The sequence below is a fragment of the Nanorana parkeri genome, unplaced genomic scaffold (assembly GCF_000935625.1).
Source record: "Nanorana parkeri isolate BGI_ZX_2015 unplaced genomic scaffold, ASM93562v1 scaffold221, whole genome shotgun sequence".
Taxonomy (NCBI): domain Eukaryota; kingdom Metazoa; phylum Chordata; class Amphibia; order Anura; family Dicroglossidae; genus Nanorana; species Nanorana parkeri.
This window is the reverse complement of record NW_017306489.1, coordinates 381,929-393,137: the sequence shown is the minus strand read 5'-3', so window position 1 is coordinate 393,137 and position 11,209 is coordinate 381,929. Positions and strand designations below refer to the sequence as shown.

General features: G+C 44.3%; 1 protein-coding gene across 1 annotated transcript in view; it reads left to right on the top strand.

The window, feature by feature from the left end:
* Nucleotides 1-8,541: 8,541 nt before the first annotated feature.
* The window catches only part of LOC108786658 (sprouty-related, EVH1 domain-containing protein 2-like), a 36,353-nt gene continuing 33,685 nt past the window's right edge, over nucleotides 8,542-11,209 (top strand). Inside the window, exons 1-2 of the mRNA XM_018555993.1 lie at nucleotides 8,542-8,683; nucleotides 9,415-9,490. Of these exons, the coding sequence (XP_018411495.1) occupies nucleotides 8,542-8,683; nucleotides 9,415-9,490 (218 nt within the window). The remainder of the gene's footprint in view (nucleotides 8,684-9,414; nucleotides 9,491-11,209) is intronic.

Sequence of the window (11,209 nt, the reverse complement as noted above, 5' to 3'; positions counted from 1 at the left end):
TGCGGGCCACATAGTACCAGCTCGCGGGCCCGAGTTGGCCTCTGGACCGGTACTTGGAGACCCAAATTTCCACTCGCCCCTCACTTTATTTTTACTCGCCAAATGCGAGCAGGCAAGTGGAAATTTTGAGCCCTGCTGTACAGTATTTAAAAAGGCTTTATCAGTGGGTGGCCCTGCCTGTCAGCTCCTGCCCTACATCCTTTCATTGGAAATGCACTTAGCAGTGAAGTGAAATCAGGATGAAAGGGGTGCATAGAAGAGACATTTCTGGCTAGTGGAGGTAGTATGAGGCTCCTCAATAAGATTAGCTGCAAGTGATGTGGTTACCCCAGAAATAGTATACAGCCCAATAGTCTGAGAAAGGCCACGTCCATGACGGAATATCTCTGACAAAACTTTCTCTGCTTTAGCTTCATTATTACAACCATTTTGTATCTCTGGCACAATGTTGATGTGATACACAGAGCTGGCACAAGGAGTTAGAGGAGTTTAGCTGTGCAAATTGTCTCTGCATCGTCCACAACAGCCAGAGCAATGTCCATGCTCATTCCTTCGGCTCACGTTGGGGAAATAAAAAAAAGGGTCATATTAGTCGCTGAAGGCAAAAGGGTTCCAGCCACCTGGAATTTTTGTAATTAACCCTTGCATTTGGGCCTTCCCCGTACGGCAAGGGCTAAGTGCTTGTTTTGGTCTAGGGAGGAAAGTGATAGTTATACTCATCTGAACTTTGGAGCCGGCTTGCTCTTAGATCGGTCCCTGGATCCTCTCCCCACCCAACAGACCCTCCCTCCCACCTCTGCAGCCTGAGTCATCACGTCCTATACACAATGTATAGGATGAGAGGATGCTGAGAGACAGACCATAGCTGCGGAGGAGGAGACAGGCTTAAGGCAGCGCTGTCGCAGCCCGCCAGCTCCAAGGATCAGGTAAGTACAACATTATTTTCTTCCCTAGACCAAAATGAGCACTTAACCGTTTCAGTGCTGTAGCCCCCCCCCTCCCCCTGCAAGGGTTAATAAAATTTTAACAAATTTCCCCGGAGCTCTGTTTTAAAGTGTAACTAATGCCAATTTATCTTTGACATACGGGAGAGTTGGGGAAGTTGCAATAACAACGAATCAATTTTTAAGTTCCTATCTTCAATTTGTTCAGTTAAGCTTTGATAATAAAAGAGAGAAGCTGATTGGTTGCAAATTGATCCAGAAATGGTATGGTCTTCTCCAGTTTTAGTAAATTATCCCCCCCCCCCATGTCTTTTTTGTCTTCGTGACCATTGTCACCAGAATTGAAAGAACAGGAAATTGAAAGTTTTCCGTTCTCACCAAAACAAGGGAGAAATCGGCTAATGGGATTTTTTTTTCTCTCACTTCCTGTTGTCTATGGAACAGGAAGTGGAGGGATATCTCCCCAATGGGACACAGCAGAAAACAGAAGTTTTTTGTTTTTTTTTACCGTTCATAATTCCCTGATAAGCTTCAGACTTGAATTAGTGGTGACAGTGCTGATAGCCATGCCTCCTGCAACAGTTTTTCATCCCACTGTATTACAAACAGGCCTAGTCTACATGAGGGTGACAATTCTGCTTTGAATTCAGGAACAGTGCAGTATCGTTGCCACCCCATCACATGAGGCTGCATTAGGTGGACATCACTGGCAGGATCAACAGGTAGCTGTTGGACTTTACAGGGGGGATTAAGAGGAAACTTAGTTCATATCCACTTATAATAAAGGGCTATGGCACAATTTATTTTTTATTTTTTTAAATGGGAGGCCATGGTTCAATTTTTAAATAGGTTGAAGTATTTGGATATCACTACCAGTTCTCTGATTGCTTTAATTTTTGCCTGCATATGCTGTTTAATCTCCTACACAGCTTTGACTCTCTCCAATGTATTATGTTCAAAGAAGTGTCTTAAACAGACCAGTTCCGTTTCATCTTACGCTCTTTGCTTTGCTAGTTGTCATCTGGGCCTAGTGTAGAACAGTTGTCAAGCATGAATCTGGTCCCCGCAACTAGGGAGGAAGAAACTTTCAGGGTGGTGATCCACGCTGGTTCTGACAGCTTCTTATCTGTAACTGATAACCTGTGGAATAAACGAGAAAGAGGGATGATGCTATTACTGATCATAAAGTCACTTCACAATCCAGAAACCAGAACTAAACTTCACTATGTATCTTTCTGGAAACTTGATTAAAAAAAAAATAGCTGTTAGCGTGTCTAAGATATTTAAAGGGAACCTTTCAGACGAGTTTCAGTGTAGCTGCCATTGCTGATTTGTTATTCAAGGTGCAAGCCCTGAGGCTGTCCTTATTCTAGCTTTAGTACCTAGTGAGCTACTGACCCTGAACAAGGACACGGCGTCGGTATAACTGTTTTGCATTTTTGTGTCAGGCCAGTGTTGCATCATGCAGCTCCATGTAAAAATGAGGATAAGCAAACCAAGTCTTCAATGGCAGTTCCCATATTTATGTCCTGACAGTTTACCTTTAAAGTGGAACTAAAGTCGATTAGTTATTACATTATTATTAGGTATAATGTAGAAGGGAACTTTAGGCTCCATTCACAAAGCTAAAACACCAAGATAACAACACTTAGGGGGTTATTCACAAGGCAGCCGATTGAATAACCCAGCCGAAGTAAAGTGAGCCGAACGCTGTTCAGCAAGTCACTTCTGGCTTGTACGGTTGATTTCAGCTGTGCATCGGCTGCACTTCGGCTCAGCCGAACATGCTCTGTGTGTTCGGCTGAGCCGAAGTACAGAAGGACTTCGAATCACCCGATACAACATCTGGTTCAGCTGAGCTGAAGCTCCGGCAGATCACTCGCTGCTGTTCGCCCCTATTCTCATAACCCAGCTGTCATTTGCCTTGCTTACGACCGGCCTTCGGCGGGCCGTTCGTCCCACTTTGGGTGTCACTTTGGCTAAGTCGAGCGGAAGTATATGCCTTCGGCTCGGCTAAGCCCTTCGGCGGCTGTACGTGCTTTAGTGAATAGCTTGTACAGCAGCCCTTCGGTACGACTGAACCGAAGGGCTCCGGCGGCTGAAGAGAGCCGAAGGATCAGCCGAAGCTACAGCAGGAACCTTCGGCTCCTTCGTGAATAACCCTTTTTTTTTTTTAAAGTGACGGTTGTCTTCAGATTAGTCCAATGAAATTTGAAAATGACAGTCACATGACTGAAAATGAAGATACGTATCCTTGAGTAAAGCTATTGCAAATTGTACACTGACAGATGTCTATGCACAGCTCAATGTGCAATCCCGCTATCTTACAGATGCTTGGAGTAAGTTCTGGGAGGGGAGGAAGTAACTTCAGTGCACATGCCTGGGAGTTATGACATTGTGGCCAGCAGAGAAGACGGAAGATTCCAGCACCAGATTGCAGTGATTGAGATGAGAGAGATTGCAGACATTGCATCACTAGAGGCTAAGTGCGCCATAATGTGCAGATATATTTACATACTTTCACATTATTGGAGAATCTCGTGACCCAAAACTATAGTTCCACTTTAAAATGATTGTGACCTCCCCCTCTTCCTCTCAGGATGTAATTTTTGGGCCTGAGCGGTCAGTTCCCCAGCTCTGTCATGTGGCAAAGGGAAGGACTTCTTTGGGAACTTTTGAGGAACAAAATATCAGCAATACAGTTGTCGACTTGCTTTTTTTAAACATACAGACTCTAAGATTCCCATCCTAGGGCATCACTGACTTGGGGCATTCATTCAGCCATTGGAGTCTTGTGTGCTTGCAGCCTTTTTTCTGACCGGACCGCATGCATTGATATGCCTTGTGTTTCCGTGCAGCTGATCCCATTGTGGCTATGGTACCATTGAGTTCAATGCACCGCCACGCCTCCTCCCGCCCCACAAAAAAGTGAGCTTGCTGCAATGCGATCCATTGTTTTCCAGCCAGAATCGGGCCGGAACGCACTGTGGCTGGTGTGAACTAGCCCTAAGACTTTGCACGCATTTTGTTTTGATGTACCTGAAATGTATTTAGCTCATTTAAACTGCAATATCAATTGGGCTTTAAAGTGCAACTGAAGCCTGTCTGTGTCAGGGAAATGGAGATGCACCCCTCTCTATTTGCCCTGTTGATTGTTATCACTGAAAGTGAACCCACATTTTGGGTTGTCAACAGCACAGGATTAGATGGGAAACCTTCCAATGGGGACACTAGTTCTGGTGACCCTGCTTACCAACAGGGATTTCCCTCTCCTTGGAGGGATTTTCCTCTCGCATCCTGTTGTGGTTATCAGACAGCAAGTGAAGGAAATCTCCCCTAATGGATACAGATGGCAAAAATGCTGAGAGGGGTTAAAACCCTCCCTTACTCTATCCAAAACAGAAGTTTGGGTTTCAGTTCTATTTTAAGAGACTGATTTGAATAAATTCACTTACCACCTGATTACATTTGGAGGAAGTTTCCTTGGACGATGTTTGCACCTACAAATCATTGAACAATCTCGGTCGACAAAAAAATCTTTATACTTTCTGGTTGGCCGATCATCTGCCGCTCTATCCCCGTTGCCTTTTTCTGGCTTTGGGCCTCCATCTTGAACATCAGGACCGGTGACCTCCATATAGAACTGTCCGTTCTTTGGTGAAGATCCAGGTAGCGGCATCCCATGGTAACCAGGTATTTTGCGTGCTTCCAGTTGACTTTGGGTATTACAGTGGGTTTGGTTTGTCTCTTCCATAAACTCCTGGGTAAGGGGGCTGTCAGTTTTATCCTCATTTTGTGTTGGATTAGGAACTTTGGACGAATTGGGCAGACTCTGCTGTATTTCAGCAATCCCTGAACTAGGTTTTGTTGCTGAAGCATTATGAGGATTCGAGAGAATGGAACATCTTGGAGAAGCCTTTGGATTTGGTTGGGGTAGTGCATTCGCGTTGTCTGTACCTATTAATACAAAGTGTGGAGATCTTTGATTTACGTTGCAAAAACCACTAAACTGCGGCAGCCCATTTGAGTTTTTTTGTGGTGAAATGCTAACAGTGTTGGCCTGTTTACTTGCACGGGCAAAATTTGGTGAATTCTTATTTGTACTGCCTTTGTTTTTGCCCCATACTCGATGGTATGTTTTGGGCAAGTTTTCTTGGAGTTCCTTTCCAGATTTTTGAAAAGATGTTGCTTGAGTTGTTCCACACGTTTTTTTTTCTGTGGTCTTCATTTGCTTCACATTGGCTGTTTTCTGACTCGCTTTCACTATTTGTTTTGCTGGCATGCCTTTCCCTCTATATTTATCGTTCAAATCATTCACTGAGCCTTGTTTGGTCACAGGTTGGACATCTAAATGCTGCTCAGAGGGTTTATGTTGTATGTTTTTCTTGAGGGCATCTGCATAGGATAAATGTGCTGTTACTAATACATGCTTCTGTATTGTAATATTACTTTGGGCTTTGCAAGATGACTGAGGTTTACAGGTGGAATGAGCTCCCTGTAGATTTTTCTTGGTCTCCAGTTCTACTTTCTGGGTGACTGAGGTTCCCGTAGATCTTGCATAGGTAGGTTCTGCGTTAATGTCTTTCAGCTTTACTGGTGGGGATTTTAGGGCAATAAAATGATGACATTTGTCATTCATGCTGGTTTTGCTACTCTCCAAGAAACCTAGTATAGGCATTGGGGCTAGGCTTGCAGTATGCATTTTAGCCAACACTTGTTTGGCATGATGTTTTTGGTTTTCTGGTAACCATTCTGAACTGATGGCAGAATTGGCTGTAGGTTTCTTTTCTTGATGTGGTGTAGGCTTTTGGGGTACGTTTGCAGTATGCCTGTTGGCAACCACTTCTTTCTTGTATTGTTTATGACCCCCTAGTAACCATTCTGAACCGACGACTGTACTGACTGTAGGTTTCACATCTTGACATGGTGTAGGCCTTTGGGTTAGGATTGCAACATGCATGTTAGCAACTACTCCTTTCTTGTCTTGTTTATGACCCCCTAGTAACCATTCTGAACCGATGGCAGTATTGACTGTAGGTTTCACTTCTTGACTTGGTGAAGGCTTTTGGGGTACGTTTGCAGTATGCCGGTTAGCAACTACTTCTTTCTTGTCTTGTTTATGACCCCCTAGTAACCACTTTGAATCAATGTCAATATTGACTATGGGTTTCACTTCTTGACATGGTGAAGGCTTTTGGGGTAGGTTTGCTGCATGTATGTTAGGAACTACTTCTTTGGCATTTTGTTTTTGATCCCCTGGTAACCATCCTGGAACGAAGGCAGTACTGACTGTAGGGTTTGCTGCCTGACTTGGTAAAGGCTTTTGGGGTCGTTTTTCAGCATTCATGTTAGCAACTTCTTCTTTGGTGTCTTGCCTTTGAATCTCTGATAACCATCCTGAACCACTGGCAGCATTGAGTACGTTTTCAGTAGGCGCATTAGCGACCACTTTTTTGGCATTTAGTTTTTGGTGTTCTGGTAACCACCCAGAACCAATGGCAGTGTTTACTGTAGGGCTTACTTTATGACTTGGTAATAATTTACATACCTCTTCGTTTTGGACATTGGAAGGCTCCACATACTTTCCTTCTGTAGGCCTTTGGCATAACAGTGAACCATTTGCTATCTTTTCAGTGTCCGTTTTCCGGTTGCTTGTCTGTAATTCAGGTAGAATTGTCGGTGCACATAAAACGGAGACAGGTTCTTCCCTAATTGGTGGAATCTCATTAGTGTTTCCTTTACAGTTTTTATCTGCCATTACTTTCGATGACGTTTCAGGCTGAATGTACTTTGTCTGAGGATTTGAAAATGGTGACGTTTTCCCTGTTTTCAACTCTTTGTCTGTTGTTTTCAAAATAACGTTTTTAGGGATGCTCCAAAATGAGTTGCCTGTCATTTTCAGTTCTGTATCTTCTTTAGGCACTTCCTGAGTTGTTAGAACTTGGGTCTGAGGCCTGACGTCAAGATTTTTGTATGTATTGGCTTTGGTTGTGGTGTTGCTTTTGTCAGCTACCTGTTTCTTTGCGTTAGCCTGGGCTGGCTTTGGATTTTTCTGTGATTCAATGTTACCCATTTTTAAGGTGTGTTACTAACTATAAAGGCACAATGGAAAACAATGTGGAAAATATCTGTAAAATATGGAAAGAGAGACGATTTTGTTTAAATTTAACGTTGATCTTACAGGGTCATTCTTTCAACAAAACACTTTGAGGGGGATTTATGAAAACTGGAGCAGACCAAACCTGGAGCAGTTGTGCAGGGCAACCAATCAGCTTCTCTCTTTCATTTTCAAATCTTAACTGAGCAAACGGAAGAGAGATGCTGATTGGTTTCCATGGGCAACTGCTCAAGATTTTGTCTGCTCCAGTCTAGATAAATCCCCCTCTTTGTATTCTTACATAAAAAAAAAAAGGAATGTATGCCCAAATGTATTAAAAAAAAATTTGAATAGGTATGCTCTACTAAATGGTGAGAGAAGGTGGTGGTTGCCCAAACCAAAGCTGGGCTTTAACCCTTTTGCTGCCAGAGCCATTTTTGCATTTATTTATTTTTTTGCACACATAATCCACATTTTAGGCCTTAAATATTTCCTGAAAGCAGAGACCCTGTAGAATAAAATGTTGCAGTTTTTTATGTTGCATGATATTAGCGCAATTCTTTATCAAACCCTAAATTTTACTGCACAAAACCACAATATAATAGCCATTTTTTGGCAAAATATAAAGAATGAGGTTGTGCTGAGTAAATGGATACTAAGCATGCCAAGCTTAAAAATTGTGTGCGCCCGTGAAATGGCAAGAAAATACGGTACACCAAATTGTCCATAGGCGACTCTTTAAAAGCCTGTACAGGTCATCCTTTTACAGTTAACCGTGAATATTGGCCCCAGAATTATTTATCTCACTCTGGCGTGCGTGGTGATACCTAATGTGTTGTTTTGATCGTTGTTTTGGTACCCAACCCATGTTTTCTTTAGTATGCGAGTGCATGCGGGGATGGGGACGGGGGCTTTAAAAGGTGTTTTTTAAATTTCTTTTATTTAACTTTATTTGTTTTACTTCATTGCGATCACATATGGGGGCTCACACGCCCCTTAAGCCTTGTTCACACCAAATGCAGAGCAGATCCGGTCAGGTTTCTGCACACGCAGTGCAGTGGGTTGTGCTGCGTTTTTGATGCGTTCTGGGCCGTTTTTGGTTAAAAAAAAATAAAAAAATTTAAGTTTAACATGGGCTTTCAGTCACTTGCATGCATTTTTGATGCATTTTTGCATGCGTTTTTGATGCGTTCCAGAACAGGTAAAATAGGGCTTGCCGCAGTTTTTTCACCTGCTCTGGATCTGCACGCTGCAATGTCAACTGGAGCTCAAAATACCATAGGAATACATTGGACGCAGTTTTGATCCGGTCTGCACCTGCTCTGCTCTGGATCTGCTCCGCGCTTGGTGTGAACAAGCCCTTATATGATAGCACTTTAGTAGTGACAGGTTCTCTGTAAGGAGTCTATTAGACCCCTAATATCACCTCAGCAGCCCATTAAACTGTTCAAGCATAGATCGGGCTTGATCAGCTTCTTCCCCGGCTTCTCTTGCTGGGGAATGAGAAGTGAGAAACTGGCAGTGAAGAAATCATCGCCTCTTCCGGTTTTGCTCAGCGGAGAGGAGATCAGCGAACGGGATGTCTATCTCACCTGTACCCGTGCTGCCAGTGCCAAGCCGGCAGGAGGGGCAGCAGGGCCAGGTAGGTTGGGGGAGGTTGTCACATGGTTACTGGCCCCTGGAAGCGATCAGCCACCCGAATCCCATACTGCGCACAATTAAACAGGTAAACAGACTCCTGATGGCTATAGTCCGTTTACAGGAGCCCACTGCTGCCAACGTATCGCATACATCAATGGCAGGGAAAGGGTTAAAGTATATCTAAAACCCAAACCTTTTTTTTTTTAAGTTTTGGATAGGGTATGGAAGGTGTTTGCTTTAGATGTACTTTAATATTAAAAAATATTGTTTATTTTGCCATTTTTCATTTACAGATGTGCAGGAGGGCAGTCCTATACTCACATTACATGTCTATGCTGTGCTTCCTGGTAGCAGAAGGCTGGGTTCCCACTAGTAACCAACGCATGTTAACACACAACAGCAGTTAGTGTGCATCTGCATTGTGCAAAGGCAGCCAGAGTTCATTTGAATGTGCTGTCTGATGCACCAAAGGAAAATCTAGATATTTTAATTGTGCCTAATCAGTTCCCTGAAAAACCTACCTTGTGTCTGTAATTTTTCCTGTAGGGTAGCAGTGCACTTCCTGATATGTGACAGTGGCTAGTCACTCCTGTGCCTACAGTCTTCTAGCGATATACAGTATCTGCAGCGTGAGATCTAAGGCACTGCTGCTTCTGACTGATGGTCTCAAGAGATTTAAAGTGAGATTTGGTGTTGTCACTACTGTGCTGCTCACTGTTCTCCTTGCTGGAGGCTCTGACATGCCAATTGATAGCCCTTTCTTTACCTGGATGTCCGCCTCCCACACAAAGACGCGGTGCAAGGTATGGTAAGTAATAGGAAAAGATCAGCTGCAGGGAGACAAGGAACACAGGTGACTAGTCATTTTCCCTCTGCCTGCCTTTTTTTGGGGGGGGCACAGCTTCCAGAGTTCAGTTTCAGTACACTAATATTGTTTGCTGCCTGGCTAAACCATGATGGAGGGTGCTTCTGATGTAATTCCCCTATCTATTCCAAACCCCTGCTTCTGCTAGGCCCTGCAGCAACCATATTGGTGAAAGTTCAAGAACATGGCTTAGTGAGTAGATTTCTAATTGCAGAAATATCTGCTCTTACTCCATTGTGTCATGCCTTAGAGCAGGGGTAGGCATCTTTGGCCTTTCAGCTGTGGTGAAACTACAAATCCTATCATGCATCTGCCTCTGAAAGGCATGCCTATGGCTGCCAGTCATGCAGTGCCTAATGGGATTTGTAGTTTTACTACAGCCGGAGTGCAGAAGTTTAGCTACCTCGGCCTAGAACCTCTGACAGCTCAGATCCCTAAGCTATTTTGGACAATTGAAAGCTGGAAATGCATCACACTGCGGATGGGGGTATAGGCTGCATCAGTGCAATTATGTTTATGAATGAAATAATAATGATGGAAATAGTCACAAATTGACAAAACTGAGGAATGGATAGTGACGTCGATCGATGGGCATCGGGCATCAGGGACACCTCTGAGATCATTCAGAATTCATTGATAGCGGCATTTAACCTGCAGTTGACCTCTTTCTGATCTGCATTGCACCTGCGTCATCCATTGACTTGTATGGGAATGCCAAATCTGATGCGAGTAAAAGCTCGTCCATGAGGGCCCCAATTATACGCTGACTATGGGCACTTACCTGAGAAGACTCAATGACTGCATTAGCTTTCAGCTGTCACTGGGTGCCTCCTAACTGCCTACCGAACTGGCATCATCGCTATGGCAACAGGAACATATCATAGGCCAAGGGTAGGCAAACTGCAGCCCTCCAAACTGTTGTGGAACCACAAATCCCATGAGGCATTGCAAGATTCTTACAGCTACAGGCATGATTCCCAGAGAGATGCATGGTTGGATTTGTAGTTCACCACAGCTGGAGGGTTGGAGTTCGCCCGCCCGTGTCATAGGCTCAATCCACAAGGCCAATACGCCAAGGTAAGGATCTTTATTTTGACTTGGACCTCATTTAGATGAATGGCAGGCACGGTGGATCGCTTTTCACAGGGCAGTAGAGCAGAGGCTGGTTGGCATTTACTTCCATTTTTGATCCTAAGGGGCATTTTTCATTAAACTGACGTGTCTCAACCACGTGGCAAGCGGTTGCGGGGCAGAGATATCATTTTTGCCACAAAGCATCGCAGCCATGGCAACGTATACAGCAGTGCCCGGCTGCAATGCTGAAAAACCACTGATCAACTGTTTGATTTTACCTCGCTTCGGCCGCCCGTGTAATAGAGGCTTAAAGCTGAGTACAAAAGAATGTGCAATTCGGTCACGAAGCTGGAAATAAAGATCGCCTCACCCAGCAATAGTCCTGGTGCCTAACCCAGCAATAGTCCTCGTGCCTAACCCAGCAATAGTCCTCGTGCCTAACCCGGCAATAGTCCTCGCGCCTAACCCGGCAATAGTCCTCGCGCCTAACCCGGCAATAGTCCTCGCGCCTAACCCGGCAATAGTCCTCGCGCCTAACCCGGCAATAGTCCTCGCGCCTAACCCGGCAATAGGCCTCGCGCCTAACCC